The sequence below is a fragment of the Balaenoptera ricei genome, chromosome 5 (assembly GCF_028023285.1).
Source record: "Balaenoptera ricei isolate mBalRic1 chromosome 5, mBalRic1.hap2, whole genome shotgun sequence".
NCBI classification, from domain to species: domain Eukaryota; kingdom Metazoa; phylum Chordata; class Mammalia; order Artiodactyla; family Balaenopteridae; genus Balaenoptera; species Balaenoptera ricei.
In genome coordinates, this window is record NC_082643.1 from 48,431,364 (window position 1) to 48,448,920 (window position 17,557).

At 42.2% G+C, this 17,557-nt stretch overlaps 1 protein-coding gene across 2 annotated transcripts in view; it reads right to left on the minus strand.

The window, feature by feature from the left end:
- ANXA3 (annexin A3) overlaps positions 1–15,527 on the minus strand; it is a 55,577-nt gene extending 40,050 nt beyond the window's left edge. The window contains exons 1-3 of one of the 2 annotated variants that reach the window (XM_059922792.1): positions 15,392–15,527; positions 14,731–14,873; positions 12,121–12,173 (exon numbers count right to left, since the gene is read on the minus strand). In XM_059922792.1, the coding sequence (XP_059778775.1) occupies positions 12,121–12,135 (15 nt within the window). In that variant the 5' untranslated portion in view covers positions 12,136–12,173; positions 14,731–14,873; positions 15,392–15,527. The remainder of the gene's footprint in view (positions 1–12,120; positions 12,174–14,730; positions 14,874–15,391) is intronic. The other variant, XM_059922791.1, reaches the window with a different exon arrangement.
- Positions 15,528–17,557: the final 2,030 nt, after the last annotated feature.

Consider the following 17,557-nt stretch of genomic DNA (forward strand, 5'->3'; position numbering starts at 1 on the left):
CAGTTTGCTCTTCTTCTTCAATCCCTTTAAATGGCACCACCAACCACCAGAAACCTGGGGGTCTCCTTCAATTCCTTCTCTTTCCATCCAAACGCAATCATCTGCAAGACCTGATGAGACTATCTCAAAAAAGAGAATCTCCTGTGCACTTCTCCCCACCTTCTTTGGCACTCCTGCCATCCAAGTCACCATCACTGCTCCCCTGGACATGGACATCTGCCCTAGTCTCCCTTCCTGCTTCCTTCTATGCCTACCTCTAGCCATTTCCCACATTTTCTAGCAGCCCAGGGATCTGTGAAAGATCTAAGTCAGGTCACGGCATTCCCCTACTGGACACCCTTCTCTGACCTCCCGTTGGATATTCCATAAAGTCCAAACTCCTTGCCCTGTCCACGCAGCCCTGCAACATCTGGCCCAACCTTCCTTGCCACCCTCTCCTGGAGCCAACTCTCCCCTTTGCCCATCCCACTTCAGTTCTCCAAAACTCCAGCTGATCTACTGTGATCTCTTTCTCATCTTCATGCCTTTGTTTGTGCTGTTCCCTCTATCTGGAATGTTTTCCTACCTTCAGTCTTCTGATTAAGGGCCATCTTCTCTGACAGGTCTGCCCGGGGCCACTTGATCCTGACTTAACAGGGTCCTCTCCTGTGATTCTGTCTCAGCACCCTTTCCCTCTTAGGGCACTCAGCATTCCTCAATATCTCTGTTTATATCTGTGTCACCGCCTCCTCTAAATTAAAGTTTCAGAGGGCAGAGAGCTTTTTTTTTTTTTCTCTTTTTTTTTTTTTTTTTTTTAAAATTTATTTATTTAGTTTCGGCTGTGTTGGGTCTTCGTTTCTGTGCGAGGGCTTTCTCTAGTTGCGGCAAGCAGGGGCCACTCTTCAGCGCGGTGCGCGGGCCTCTCACTATCGCGGCCTCTCTTGTTGCGGAGCACAGGCTCCAGACGCGCAGGCTCAGTAGTTGTGGCTCACGAGTCCAGTTGCTCCGCGGCATGTGGGTTCTTCCCAGACCAAGGCTCGAACCCGTGTCCCCTGCATTGGCAGGCAGATTCTCAACCACTGCGCCACCAGGGAAGCCCCGGGCAGAGAGCTTTTGTTTTACTCACAGCATACCCAGCTCCTAGCCCAGTCCTCGGCCTCCAGCTAGGGGCTTAATAAACAACTGTGAGTGAGTCTGCTGGAAGCAAATGGAAGCAAGACAATGACATCCCAAGGTGTGGGCTTTCTCCGAGGTCTACACTACACAATTGGCTGTCTGATGAGGTTGCTTCCTTCAAATATTGATAGTCTAGAAATCAAAGTGATCATTGTATCTTGGGAGATTTGGAAGATGTCCGGACTACATAAATGACCTCTTCCGGCACCACAAGCTATGCTAGGTCTTTCAATCTGGTTCCACAAGCCCAGATGGACGCCTGGTGCACCTGGGATGTTTCCAGTGATTCTACTGTATCTTCCTTCCTGTCTCTCCAAGCACTCAGCATTTCTCTGTCAAAGGCAGCAAAGCCAACTATCTGGATTGAGCTTGAAACGTTGGGCCCCTGGAAAGACTTCATCAACACAAACTTCTTTCTCAGAATCATTTTCATTATTTGTTTGCGGCAGATTATAAATAAGCTGTATTCATCTTCTTTTGAGTCATATAGCACCAGTGTCTGAGAATTATTTTTTTGTACCACAATCAAAGTCAGGAGCTCAACTTAGCTAAGACTTCATGACCAAATTCTCCTCTCAGCCAAGGGCCACAGAGAGTTGAAGACTATTCTGGCCACATCCTCAGCTCTGTGCATATCTAACTTCATCTTACGGGGGAGACACCTGCATTTAAGGGACCTTCACTCTAACTGTGGAAGATACAGGGAACTTGGCTCACTGAAGTGAGAAATCTGGCTTCATCACATCTTCTTGGCTGGAGAATGGTGGCTGGCTTGGCAGGATTTGGGGAGCACAGTGGTGACACTCACTCTCCTCCCACTTCACTTCTATGGGAAGAGGGATCCACCTGAGAGGGACTTAAGATCAGGAACATTTACTGTTTGTAACATCCTGGGAAGAAGATTTCTTGCATCGATGACCAAAGTCATTAATGCTCACGTGATATGATGTTAAAATGCACCGTTTCATGGATTTCGTATGTTTGTTGTTAATCCTAACAACAAGTTGCTACAGATTTAAAAATATTTCCTAATGCAAAGTAAACCTAGACAGTGGAAACTCCTTCTGCAGTTCATGCAAAGGCTGTCAGGGCTATAGGGATTCTTTGTGGCCCTTGGAGGACCCTGAAGTAACAAAAGAAGAGAATTGTGATGCTCCCCCAAATCTCCTTGTCCCCCTCCTATCACTTCATTGGGGTTTTCTTATTGCTCTTCTGCGTCAGAGCTTTATACCTGCTGTTCCCTCTGCCTGGATGGTCTTCCCCCAAATATCCTCCCAGCTCACTCCCTCACTCCATGTTGACTTCTGCTCACATATCTGAGCAGAATATAATGTACCCTATCACTCTCATTCTCCACCTCTGCTCTTCTCCAGAGTCCTTAAAACTGACTTAATATACTATACATTTATTGCTTTGTTTATTAGCGCTCTTCCCTAATAAAATCAGAGGCATGTAAGCTCCACGCTTTTTTATTTCTCTTTCCCTGCTGTATCCTCTGAGCCTAAAAGAGTATCTGGCACATAGTAGGTGCTTAGTAAATATTTGTTTCATGAATAAATGAGTACAAAATGCTTTCTTGTTCTGGGTCTTGTTTTCTTTGATAATTCTCAAATGCCATTACCAGACTTTTCGGAGCTCCATGCCATATCTCAAAAATCTGACAAACACACTCTTCACCTTTTGCAAATCCTGTTCACGTGAGGCTGTCACTACTCTTATTTAAACATGCCTCCAGAACCTAGGCGAGGTATTTAATCAAACACAAATAGTTGAAAATGAAAGGAGCAAAGATCTGAGAATGGAGGAAGGGGCAGACTTGAGAATTTTCTACCCTTTTGACTTACTCTCTTAATTCATGTGAGACCTCTGTATTAATCTTATTACCCAGTACTCTAAAATACTTATGTTTTCTAACTGCTTTGCATCCACCAAAAAAAAAAAAAAAAATAGACTTTCAAAAGAGTCAAATGATACCTTCTCCCCTTCACGTTCCTTGCTCTCAATCTATAACGTTTTCAACAGCAACAAGTTAGATTGTCAAATTACACTTTTTATTATAATTAAATATAAAAGAGGGACCCTCCCTCCTTGGTGGTTAAGCTTGGGTCAGGGAGTGGCAAAGAGCAGCCCTTTAATGTTCATTCCGTTCATTCCCAGGAAGCCTCTCTCTTTTCACTCAGATTGTATTCACTCAGATTGTAACCCTAGTATTTCTTTCCAGGGTTTGTCCTAAAACAAAGCTCTAAATGTTTGATTTGAAATCCAGGTCTAACCTGTTTTTCATTAACTTCCTGCAGAGGACCATTTGTGAAACTCTCTGAGTGCCAGTATTTACCTAAAGAAGCTTCAGGAACTGTGGTTTGAAACACACACCAAATAGGAAATTACAATCATGTCGAAAGTACCTAATCAGGCATGATACCTATACTGCTTGGGATGTGAAAAGTCCATTTCCATGAAAATAGTTATAAGCCAGATCATCCAGCCCTGAGATGCAGTAGACAGGAGGGAGACCACAGAAGAAATTCAGCACCTCCACATGCATGTAACACAGGTGTCTTCTCCATACGTGGTTTAAATTTGCATGGCTGGGAAGAGCAAACAAACCAGGAAAGAAAGGTCTAGTTGGATGTCCCACCAAACCAAGAAATATGAAAGTGGATGGGGCTCTTATGAATGCTTTGTACCCAGTACCAAAAACATCCAAATGCACGGGGCTGATGTCATCCATGGGGCAGAATTTGAAAGGCACTGCCTTCCCAAAATTCCCTCCACATTAGCACACTGCATCTTTCCTGAGAGCCCTACCACTGGTGTCCTTCCTCTGGGTTACACTGCAGAAATGGGAACATTGTATCCTCATGTGTCAAACCACACCAGTCTTGTTCCCAGGAAAGAGAGGAAGGATGGGGTGGGGAAGGGAAGCTGTGCTCTCTAATTCTCACCAAGGACATATTATGATGGGGTAGCTTCTCCTATTAGCAAGTTTCCACCTTAGATAAACCTTCCCCAAACTTTCCACCATCAAGCATCCCTTTTTGTGTTTCTTCATGGATCCCATGCTTTGAGTGACCCTGCCTGCCAATCTGTATCTATTACAAAACATTAACTCATTTCCCTCAGTCTCACTTGTGATTAAAGATGTAACTTCCAATCAGAGCTTCCGATCAGCCTAAGATAACCAGTACCTTAGTGTTGATAGCCTTTTAGTAAAAATTACAGGAATATGACGTTTTGAAAACTCTATGCCGCCTTGATGTGAGTTATATATGTATGGTATAATAAAGATATATCTGATCTTTGTCCTGGGTTCCAGCCACAGAGCTTCAAAAACCACTGGAATTTACTGAGAGATGGGAGTGTCTTTACTGTGCTAATAAGGTGAGTCATGGTGGGCCATGAGATAGCTGTAGCAGCAGGCTGGTTACTAAAAAGACCCAGCCATGTGATTAGAGGGTTGGCACTTTGGGAACGCAAGGGGACTGGAGACCGAGTTCAGTCGTGGCCAGTGACTTAATCAGTCACGGCTACGCAATGAAACTCCAGTAAAAGCTCTGGATGCCGAGGCTCAGAGAAGCTCCCTGGCCGGTGAGCACATTGATATGCAGGAAAGGTGAGGTGCCCTGACCCCACAGGGAGAGGGCTTGGAAGCTCTACATCCAGGGCCTTTCCAGAGTTTGCTCTATGTGTAGGTTTTATAATAAAACTGTAATTGTAAGTACAGCACTTTCAGTGAATTCTATGAGGTGTTCTAGAGACTCACTGATCAAGGTCATGGAAACCTCCTAATTTATAGCCCCTGGGTCAGAACAGCAGGTGGCTCTGAGACTTGCCACTGGTGTCTGAAGTGAGGCTTGAGCCCTTAAACCTGTGGAGTCTGATGCTAGTCCTAGGGAGTGTCAGAACTGTACTGCGGTCCACCCACTGGGAGTGAGAACAGAGGATTATCTTTAAACATATATAAGCATCCAAACCCACAGAATGTACAACACCAAGAGTGAACTGTAATGTAAACTACAGACTTTGGGTGATAAAGATGTGCCAATGTAGGTTCATCAATTGCAACAAATGAACCCCTCTGGTGGGGGATGTTGACAATGGGGGAGGCCATGCATGTGTGGGAGACAGAGGGCACACGGGGAACCTCTGAACCCTCCTCTTAACTTTGCTGTGAACCTAAAACTCCTCTAAAAAATAGTCATATTATATATATATATATTGTTTTTATATTTTATATATATATATATATATATATATATAAATGCAAGAAAATACTAAAAATAGGCATGGTCAGAAAACATCTATTTGGGGAAAATCCATTGGTTTCAGATGCTCTGACAGAATCATTCCAATGGGGAGAGGATGCTGTTGATTTGTACTAAAACCAGGCCCAGGAAACAGGCAGAAGCTTCTTCACTAAAACAGTTGCAGGGATATTAATTATCAAGGAATATGTTTTCAGAAAAAAGCCAATATACCGAAATGATAATGATTACAACATCTACTGAGTGCTCACCGCATGCCAGGTACTGTCCACGCATTTCCCATGAACTGGTTTAACGCTTTCAAAGCCTAGATGATGTAGGTACTGTTATTACACTTATTTTACAGATGAGGAAACAGACATAGCAAGAGACTAAGTAATTTGCTCAAGGTCCTATTCAAGAGTTTGCCTTTTAATCAATTAGAGAGTCATGAAAAGTAGAACTGGGGTTGTGGCTGGATGGTCTTCTTTCTGCTCCGGTAGAGCCCATTGCACTAGGTACACGCTGCTTTCATTGTTTAGCTACCCTTTGGATGAACTCCTTCATGTTTACAGGAAGTTATATTTTCATAAAGTTTCTTTTACCCCTTGGTTCCAGAGTCTTTCTATATTCCCCTTCCTCATTTTGCAAATTAGCATTTGGAATGGGGAAGGGAGAGTGTATAGTTAGTTCGGATGTTACAACAGTTCGTGATGGTGATAGTGATTTATGAGCTAATGTTGAAAAATTTTAGTAGCATAATAAAAATATTAATTTGAGGGTTCAAATAGTTGTTGCATTCATTATTATTCTGTAAAAGTAAGTTAGGAATTGACCAAGGAGCAAAGAGCTCAGAGTATTCCTATGAGAAAGCCAGCCTTGTAGAAGGCACACATAGGAAAAATACTGCTATGGTATCTTAATAAAAATGTTCCAAGACATTCTCATTTGTGTGTTGCCTGAGTGCTTGCTATAGATGTAAAGGCAACATTTGACAAAGACCTTGAGTTCAAAGAGTACAAACTGATAAGATACCAGGCCCTCTCATCAGGGGTGAAGTAGTAGAAGCCAAGCCTGAACAGAGATACACAGGTTTCCCCCGTTATCTTAATGCAGACCATCTCTATGAAACCTTCCATAAGCTGAAATGGTGTAAAGCCAAGGGTATCCCCAGATTTTCAAAAGTTCATTTTATGCCACTTCAGTTTTCAGAAAGACCTACATTAATACACTGATGGCATAAAAGCAAAAATCCTCTTTGGATTTCTATCAGTTACCAAAAACAGGTGCAGGCATATCATGTCTTTATTGCACTTCATTTTGCTTTGCAGATATTGTGTTTCTACAAACTGAAGGTTTGTGACAACCCTACATCAAGCAAGTCTATCAGCGCCATTCTTCCAACAGCATTTGCTCATTTCGTGTCTCTGTGTCGTATTTTGGTAATTCCAGCAATATTTCAAACTTTTTCATTATTACTATATTTGTTATGGTGATCTGTGTGCAGTGATCTTTGATGTTACTACTGCAAAAAGATTACAACTCACTAAAGGCTCAGATGACGGTTAGCATTTTTTATCAGTAAAGCATTTTTAAATTAAAGTATGTACATTGTTTCTTTAGACAATGCTATTCTACACAGCAGACTACAGTATAGTGTTAACATAACTTTTTTATCAGCTATATTCCCCATGTTGTACAATATATCCTTATAGTTTATTTTATACTTAACAGTTTGTACCTCTTTACTGCCCTACCCTTATATTGCACCCCCTACTGGTAACCACTAGTTTGTTCTCTATATTTATGACTCTCCTTCTCTTTTGTTATATTTACAAGTTTGTTGAATTTTTCGATTCAACATATGTGATATCATATATTATTTGTCTCTGTCTGACATTTCACACAGTATAATGCCCTCCAAGTCCATCCATGTTGCTGCAAATAGCACAATTTCATTCTTTTTATGGCTGAGTAGTATTCCATTGTATGTATGTATGTGTGTGTGTCGTATATATATTTATATATACGACACACACACACACACACACACATCTTTATCCATTCATCTGTTCTGTTGATGGCTTAGGTTGTTTCCATATCTTGGCAATTGTAAATAATGCTTCTATGAACATTGGGCTGCATGTATCTTTTCAAATTAGTGTTTTTGGGTTTTCTTGGATATATATCCAGGAGTGGAATTGCTGGGTCATATGGTCAAAACTAAACTACTTATAGTTTTTTGAGAAACCTCCATACTGTTCTCCATAGTGGCTACACCAATTTACATTCCCACCAACAGTGTAGGAGGGTTCCCTTTTCTCCACATCTTCACCGACATTTGTTATGAGTGTTCTTTTTGATAACAGCCGCTCTGACAGGTGTGAGGATATCTCATTGTGGTTTTAATTTGCATTTCTCTGATGACTAACGATGTTGAGCATCTTTTCATGTGTCCAGTGGCTATCTGCCTGTCTTCTTTGGGAAAATGTCTATTCAGGTCTTCTGCCCACATTTTAATTGGGTTGTTTGCTCTTTTGATGTTGAGTTGTATGAGTTGTTGATATATTTTGGATATTAACTCCTTATCGGTCATATCATTAGCAAATATTTCCTCGCATTCAGTAGGTCGCCTTTTCATTTTGTCAATGGTTTCCTTTGCTATGCAAAAACTTTAAGTCTAATTAGGTCCCATTTATTTATTTTTGTTTTTACTTCCTTTGCTTTAGGAGACAGATCCAAGAAATACTGCTACAATTCATGTCAAAGAGTGTTCTGCCAATGTTTTCTTCTAGGAGTTTCATGGTTTCCAAAACATAACTTTTATATGCACTGGGAAACCAAAAAATTCATGCGACTTTATTGCGATACTCGTTTTATTGCAGCGGTCTGGAACCAAACTGCAATGTCTCCAATGTGTGCCTGTACTAACACAGATCTTTCATAAAAGCAAAGTTATGTAATGCAAACTTTCGAAAAGTGTGGCTACCATATTCAAAAATTTTAACAAAGGAAATAGTAATGCAACATCTGAAACAATGGGAGGGTTTCAACACTCCTAGATAGAATATACAGACTTAGGAAACCAGCTAATCTTTCATCTCCAACAGTAATGTACTGAAATCGCAACCGAAATCTTCCCTCTTGATCATATCACTCTAATAAATTCACCATACACTGGTAAACACAAACGATCAACCGTGTTGTAGAAAAGCATGGACTGATTGCTCATTTGTGTTTGGGTGTGTATGTGCTTTTGTGTTAAGAGGGAAAAAGAGAACAGATAAAACAGTGATAAGAGTATTTACAGAAATCTGAGAGTTTTTTAAATTGTGGTTTAAAAAAAATGTAACATAAAATTTACCACTTTAAACATTTTTAAGTGTACAGTTCAGTAGTGGCGAGAATATTCACATTGTTGTAAAACAGATCTCCAGAACTTGACTTTTTCATTGTATGGAACTAGAACTCTATATCCATTAAGCAACAAATCCCCCTTTCCCCCTCCCCCCAGACCCTGGCAACTACAATTCTGTTTTCTGCTTCTATGAATTTGACTACTTCAGATACCTCATATAAATGGAATCATACAGTATTTTGTTTTCTTATTACTGGCTTATTTCTCTTAGCATAATGCCCTCAGGGTTCATCTATGTTGCAACATATGTCAGAATTTCCTTCCTTTTAAAGGCTAAATATTCCACAATATGCATACCCCACATTTTGTTTATCTATTCATCCATCAACGGACACTTGGGTTGCTTCCAGCTTTTAGCTATTGTGAATAATGCTGCTATGAACACAAGTGTGCAAATATCTCTTCAAGATCCTGCTTTCAATTCTTAGGATATTTATCCAGAAATGGGATTGCTGGATCATATGGTAATTCTATTTTTCATTTGTTGAGGAAGCACCATACTGTTTTCCATAGTAGCTCTGAGTTGTTTTTAATATTTGCTCTCAGATATCTCACTCATAAATGTTAGTTCTTTAATTTGAGACAGGAGGAAAATAGGAAAGAAAAAGCGAGGCAGTAGGAGCCCCTCTCTGGCTAGGGCCTCTTTCTTAACTCGAGCCCCCCCAATCTCCCCTCCTGCCCACAGCACAGCTTCCCTTTTCTCGTCTATTCCCGTCCCTTCTTTCCTGCTGCCCGATGCCCAATGCTACCATCCCCTTGTGGTGGGCAGAATAATGGCTCCCAAATAAAATGTCCACACGGTAATCCTTGGACCCTGTGAATGTGTTATGTTACATGACTAAAGGGACTTTGAGGATGCAATGAAGGTTCCAAACCTTAAAATAGGGAAATTATCCTGGATTACCCGGGTGGGCCCAATCTAATAATGTGAGCACTTAACAGCAGAGAACTGTCTCCAGCTGGAGGAAGTAGAGGACGGCAGAAGAGAGATGTCCCAGAAGGGCCAGCTAGAGAGACTGCAAGCGTGAGAAGGATTCCATGCACCGCTGCTGTTCTGAGATGTAGGGGGCCACACACAAGGACTGGCAATGGCCTCCAGGAGATAAGGATAGCCTCCACTGACAGCCAGCAAGGCACTCAGTCTCACAACTGAAAGGAACTAAATTTTGCCGACAACCTAAATAAGCTCAGAGGTGGATTCTTCCCAAAGTCTCAGAATGGAATGCAGCCCTGCCAACTCCTTGATCTTAGCGCTATGAGACCCATTTTGGGCTCTAACATATAGAACTTGTGGACATAATAAAGGGGTATTGTTTTAAGTTGCTAAATGTGTGGTGATTGCTTATGGAAGCAGTAGGAAACAAATACACCCTCTCTCACACTCACCTGGGTCTCTCCCAGCCCTTCAGAAATGTGCCATAACTTTGAAGGTGTCAGCTGGAGAGCCCGAACAACTAATTCCATGTCGATTCACTAATGGACAAGGGCTAGAGGGAGACTAATTTTTTGGAGAGATGAAATTTTTTTTCATCTGACTCTACTAGATATCCATAATAGCAGCAGGAATTTCAGACCTGGAAAGGGGGAGATCAGCCTACTGGCCAGTGACAGAAAATAATCTGGGACCAAGAAAAGCCTCACAATAGCACATCTACTGACACCATGCATAACAAGGCCTGCTCATGTCTCCATACGGATTATTCTTGAAGCCTCTCTGACCCTCACTTATAAAATATAATGTATTTTCATCATTAAAAAAAATCAGAGGGACTTCCCTGGTGGTCCAGTGGTTAAGAATCTGGGCTTCCAAATGCAGGGGGCACGGGTTCGATCCCTGGTTGGGGAACTAAGATCCCACAGGCCGCGTGAACGGCCCAAAAAAAAAAAGAAAAAAAATTTAGAAAAAAGAATCAGAGCACAGAAGGTGATGCATTGAAAATGAAAGCGCCCCTGCTCATAGTTCCACCTTTCCAGAAAGTTTTCATGTAATACAGTCCTTATGTGTCTATTTTTTTCTTTTCTTTTTTCTTTCTCTAAAACAGAATCACTCTGGATGTACTATTCTGTAACTGGAATTTTTTTTTTTATTGATTAATATATCTCTGGACATTTTCTTTTGTCAATACATAGACAGCGGACTCACTTTTTCTCATTTTTTAAATGATTACATAAAAATGGCTATAAGTTAAAATTGAGAAATATCATAACCCATGGATGGCCATTTATTCTGTGTATTTTCATTAGTACAAATGAATGCCCATCAGCCTTTATTTCTTCAACCTTATGCAAGTGTATCTATAGGATAAATACCCAGAAGTGGAACTACTGGGTTACACAGGGTGAGCATTTAAACACTGATAGATATGGCCAAAACACCATCCCCAAAGAGTGCCAACTTTACTCTCCTATGAACAGAGTATGAGAGTGCCTGTCTTGCCCACATCCTCTGCAACACTGGTCTTCTTACATTTTTTTTCACCTTGACCAATACTTAGATAGAAATGATTTCTCATTGTGTTATTTACATTTCTTTATTTCCCAGTAAGGTATAGCACCTTTTCATATGTTTGTTGGACATTTATAATTCTTTTCGTATCCTATTCATGTCCTTCACAAATTTTTCCATCGAGTTCATTTTTCTTATTGATGTAGTCAAGTTATTTTTATGTTACTGAAATGAGTCTCTTGTCAAATGTGCTGCAAATACTTTTTCCTGTGGGTTGTCTTCTGACTCCACTAATATACTGTTTGCTATCATAAATTATAAATTTGTATTTAGTTCAATAGATCAATATTTTTCTTTTAGGCTTTTGGTTTGTATCTTAGTTGTAACTGCCTTCCCCAGTCCAAGATTATTTTTTAAATTCAACCATATTTTGTCTTTTTCATTACGGTATTTTATCCATCTGAAATTTAGTTTCATGTAAGAAGGGAGAAGGAATACAGATTTACTTTTTCCCTCAAACAGCGAGAAGTTTTCCTAACATCATTTATTGAATAAGCCATCTTCTCCTCTCTGATATGAAATGTCTTTTTCTTATAATAAATTCCCAAATCACATAATTTATTCTCTATTATTGACCTCCCTGCTTTGGTGTCAGTACAAATTATTTTAACTATGTACCTTTACAATACATTTTAATATTTTATTATTTTTAGACATCCTCTAGCTTTTGGGGCATGTTAATTTTTTCACATAAACCTTTTATCAACTTATAAAATTTTTTCTTAATATTTTGATTTTCTGTATTTCAATTTGACTCAGATAAGTTACTGTGCTATGAAGGCTTGATTTTTACTTACCCAGATAGATGCCATGATATCCCACCTTTCTCTTGAGTTGAGATCACACTAACCTATTAAAAGGAAAAAAAAAAAGTATGAACAGTATAAATCTGGGATTCAGAACACAATAATCTCAGCCTAACCCTTTATCTCTAATCCAGAAAACAGAAGTCAACATTCAAAGAGAGACCACCTCAGGAAGAGGATGTTTCTCTAACATCAAGTACTGCATTTGCTAAACAAACATCACCGAACACCAACTATCTTTCTACAAGGGACTGTGCTAGACCTGTGAAGGGCTCAAAACAAGAGAGAAAAAAAGTCTCTGTACATAAGAGGTTTGCAAATATGTTTCCTGGAAGCCAATTTTTGACTCATTTAACATCCAGGAGAACTACAATGATTGTTGACTTCTTTTAACTACCATCATAGGGAACAACAAAAACTTGTCCCCCTCCCCCAGTTTTCAGCTGGCTTCAGTTTGATCCCTTGTGTTTGTGAATCTTCATTTACATTTTACAAGGCTTCAAGTCTACAGCCTGTTATAAACAGACATGCCTGCTCTTTGAGGAAGGTCCAGTCCTTGGTAGGGACCACAGGTGAAAAAGGGCAATACTTTGATGGATGCCTGGTTGGGAACCCAGACACACTTTCATATGTAGACATTATTCAAACATGCTGGCAAATCTCCAGGATTGGCTTAGAAATAAAGTTGCTCCCACCCTTACTGGGAACAAAATATTCTAAAAATTCAGTGATAGCCCCAGAGCAACGTTCAATAGGAAATGACACTATTAGTCTCTGGAATTTAAATATTTCTAGGGACTTGATTTTCTCAGGCTTTCTGTAGGGGAGGGCAGTCAGCTGTCTAGTTACAAGGGCTAACGGCTACATCCCTCTAAATATACAGCAGATACAAAATATCATTAGTTCTGGTTTTGCCCCTTAAAGCTAGACACAATTTCATTGAGCCTCAGTTTCCTCATCTGTAAAAAGGGGAGAGGACGGCTGTTGCTGGCACTAAATGAAATAATATGTGTAATCACATCAGCTAATGTTTTGAGTTCTTACTATGTTGCAGGTAATATAAAAAAACACAATAGGGAATTCCCTTTCGGTCCAGTGGTTAGGACTCCGCACTTTCACTGCCGGGCGGGTTCAATCCCTGGCTGGGGAACTAAGATCCCACAAGCTGCGCGGCTTGGCCAATAAGTAAATAAAAATTTAAAAAAATTAAGAAACATTATAAGGTCAATTCCAAAAGGCTGGAGATTTTTGTTAAGTTTGTTCACTGAGACACAGAAAGTACTAAAAAAAAAATGCTTATTGAATGAATGAATGATATCAGCCTCACAATAATCCAGGGGAGCTGGGTATCATTAAGAACATCTCCACTTAGCAAATGAAGAAGTTGGGGCGCAGAGAGGTACAGTCGATCTCTCAGCATCCACGGTTCCAGGCCCCCTCCCCCATCTTGCCCCGCGTTTACCCAAATCCTCAGATGCTCAAGGTCCCTATATACAAAGGCACAGTACAGTCGGCTCTCCTTACCCGCGGGTTCTGCATCTGCTGATTCCACCAACTGCGGTTCGACTTTGAAACCCGCGGCTACGGAGGGCCGAATGTACTATAACGTTCCGTCTCACAGCGAGTACGTGTCCCTCTACGGAACCTAGGCAGTCACAGTCCAAGGGGATACATTTAACCCCCAAGCCTCTGCCTTACCCAAGTGCCCCGCCCATACACTGTCAAGGCTAATGCTCAATATGCGTTGATTTGCGTATAATTGTAAATTACAAACATTTACTACTGATTTCAGTTTTTTGTTTTTTAAATTTATTTATTTATTATTTTTTTGGCTGTGTGTTGGGTCTTCGTTTCTGTGCGAGGGCTTTCTCCAGTTGCGGAAAGCGGGGGCCACTCTTCATCGCGGTGCGCGGGCCTTTCACTATCGCGGCTTCTCTTGTTGCGGAGCACAGGCTCCAGACGCGCAGGCTCAGTAGTTGTGGCTCACGGGCCTAGTTGCTCCACGGCATGTGGGATCTTCCCAGACCAGGGCTCGAACCCGTGTCCCCTGCGTTGGCAGGCAGATTCTCAACCACTGCGCCACCAGGGAAGCCCCTGATTTCAGTTTTAAGAAGTGAAAAATTACTCCACAGTGGAGGCTAAATGACCTAACAACAGAACCTTAAACATCCTTTTCTGAAAGAGATTACAGCGTTTACATCATTTCCTTTACTTCCTCCTCGGTCCCTATATTTCAACCAATGTCTCTACAGAACCACGCGGCTCTGGGAACAAGCCTCTGGTTTTCTTTACATCTTTGAATTCCCTTTCTCGTCAGTTTGAAGTTTTCTGCCTTCATGAAATCCAACGGCGGTATCTTTGCAGAGCAATGTTTTTATGAGTTACACTTTTCATAGAAAGTTGTAAATGTAGCTCTGGCAGAGGACAGAGTCTGACTGACTGTGTAGAACACAAATCCTTGGAAATAATTTAGCCGGGCCGTGTTACAACCTTCTTATCAGCAGCCCGAGGGGCCTCCAGCGACCCAAAACCTCCTTGACCCGGCAGAAACCACAATTTCCTATATATGGTCACTTGCAAACAAGTACTCAGATTCCCTACCTGCTGACTCAAATGCCAGGGCAATGATTCATGTCCAGTGAATCAGACTCTTGCAATCAAAGAAAAAGGTGAGTCTTTTCATGGAAAAGCAAACTTCTCGGACTCCCAACGCCCAATATGTAAATACACTTTTCTTCTACCTCCTAAAAAAATTAAGTGAAATAAAGTAAATTGCCTAAGTGAAGAGGAGGGACGTGCTCACAAGGATGGGTGGGCTTCAAGTCCTCAGAACAGAGCGTGGAGCCAGCCCTCTTACGACGCCAGGGACCGGGAGAACCGTTCCGACTCCCCACTTTTTTTCTGTTCCCAAGACCCGAGGGTCGGGGGAGCCAAGATGGCAAACTGTATCCCTGCGCGGCTAGCTGTGACGAAAAGCCAAGGGTCGAGGGCGCCGGGACAGCTTGCGCCCCGCCCTGAGCAGAACTGGGTGACCCTCCCAGGGCAGGCAGTTTTGCTGCCCGGGGCCTCAGCTTCCTCAGCCCGCCGAGGCCCTGCACCCCGCAGCCGGGTCTGTACGCGGCGTGGGTGCCAGCCCAGCGCTGACCCGGGGCCGCGCTGCGCTCGCGGGGGAACCGGCCGAGGCGCGACCCTGGCTCCGAGCCGCGGGGCAGCCGGGGTGGCGGGCGAGGCTCCCGGCGACGCGCGGGGAGGCTGAACTTACCTGGAGCGCGGGCCCCGGGAACGGGCGTGCGGAAGAGCGGCCAGCGAGGGAGTGCGCCCCGGCCGCCGCTGCTCCGCGCTCGCTCCCGCCCGTGACCGGGACCGCGCCCCTTCCTCCCGCCCCTCCACCGCCTCCCGAGTCCACCTGATCGCCACCGCAGCTGGGAAAGCGAAGCCGCGCCCCGCGGCCGTCCGGGCGCCAGTTCCGCGCAGGCGCGCCTTCGGCCCTTCGCCCTCGGCGTCTCTAAAACTCTGCCGCCCTCGTCTCGCATCATCCTCACAGTGAAACCCATGTCATCGATTTTCACTTCTCCTTCACTTACATTAAGCTTTTCTTCAGATTTAGTGCAAGCTTGTTTTGTTCTAGGCGTTGTGGCTTCAGCGATCAGACAGTCCCCACTGCCAAGAAGCTCAGGGCCTGGTACGGGATGGCGAACATCTAAACACTTAATAACAGTCCGTAACACTTATCTAGTATTTCCTTTGTGCCGGGCACTGTTCTGAATTCTTCACAGATATGCACTAATTTAAATCTTACCATAAACCTATAAGGTAGATACTATTAGCCCCATTTTATAAATGAGAAAACTGAGACACAGAGATTAGGTAAAGTGAGCAAAGTCACAGAGGGAGTAAGTGGCAGGTTTTTTATCCTGCCAGGCAGAGAGAAATTTTCCTCTGCCCTTATAGGTTCTCCTGGCTGCTCTAAGAATTAAAATGACATAAGACAGATTAACGGAGAAAAACACACAAAAGTATCACTGTATCCTCACACCGTGGAAGGGACAAGAGAGCTCTCTGGAGACTCTTTTACAAGGGCACTAATCCCATTAATGAAGGCTCCACACTCAGGGCCTAACAACCTCCCAAAGACCCCACCTCCAAGGACCATTGCTCTGGGGATTAGGATATCAACATATTAATTTTGGGGGGACACAAACATTGAGATAATAGCAAGCAGGTTATAATAACTCCCACAGTCTCTCCTTAAAAACACTGCTATTAAAAATGTCAATTTTAAATATTTGAAAGATACCAAGAATAAATGATAATATTATAATAATATTGATACCTGTGTACTCACCACCCAGCTTTATCAAATCTTAAACATTATGCTGTATTTTTTTAGAATGTTTTCAAGACATTTTAAAAGGTATGTTGATACTATTGATGTTCCTTTTGTGCTTTTTCTGACCCATTTCCCTCACTCTTTCTCCAAAGATAACCCAACAGTATACACAGTGTTAATATTCTCATGCATGTTGTTATACTTGTTTCAAAATATTGATATAGCCATAAACATATGATACTCTTTAGCAGATTTTTAAACTTTAAATATATGGTATCATGATGTATATTCTGCCACTGGCTCTTTCTGTTCAATGCTAGCTACTCTAGTAGCAATTGTTCATCATTCATTTTAAGTGCTGTATAGTATTCCATTTTATGGCTATATCATGGTTTGTTCCTCATTCTCCTGATCATGGGTATTACATCATCTCAATATTTTGCTACTTTGAATAATGCTGCAATGAACATTATTTTATACAGCTTCTTGTTCACAGGTGTGTGAATTGATGACATTACCATTTGAAAATAAAATAAGGATAGAAAGGGAGACATTTTTGACTGTATGGCATAGGGAGTGATTGGTTACTAGGAGAAGATGTGGACAGGCATACAGATTAGTTTAGTTCAGTGATTAGTTTTTTGTTTTTTAATTAATTTATTTATTTTTGGATCTGTTGGGTCTTCGTTGCTGCACGGGCTTTCTCTAGTTGCGGCAAGTGGGAGCTACTCTTTGTTGCCGTGCCCGGGCTTCTCATAGTGGTGGCTTCTCTTTTGCCGAGCACGGGCTCTAGGCGCGTGGGCTTCAGTAGTTGCAGCATGCAGGCTCAGTAGTTGTGGCTCGTGGGCTCTAGAGCGCAGGCTCAGTAGTGTGGCACATGGGCTTAGTTGCTCCGCGGCATGTGGGCTCTTCCCGGACCAGGGCTGGAACCCATGTTCCCTGCACTGGCAGGCAGATTCTTAACCACTGCACCACCAGGAAAGCCCCAATGATTAGTTTTTAATCAGGGCTGTATTGTGAAAACTTATAAGAGGATGAACAAATGTATCAGTTAGCTGCCACCACCATAATGCTATATAACAAACTACCCTCAAACAC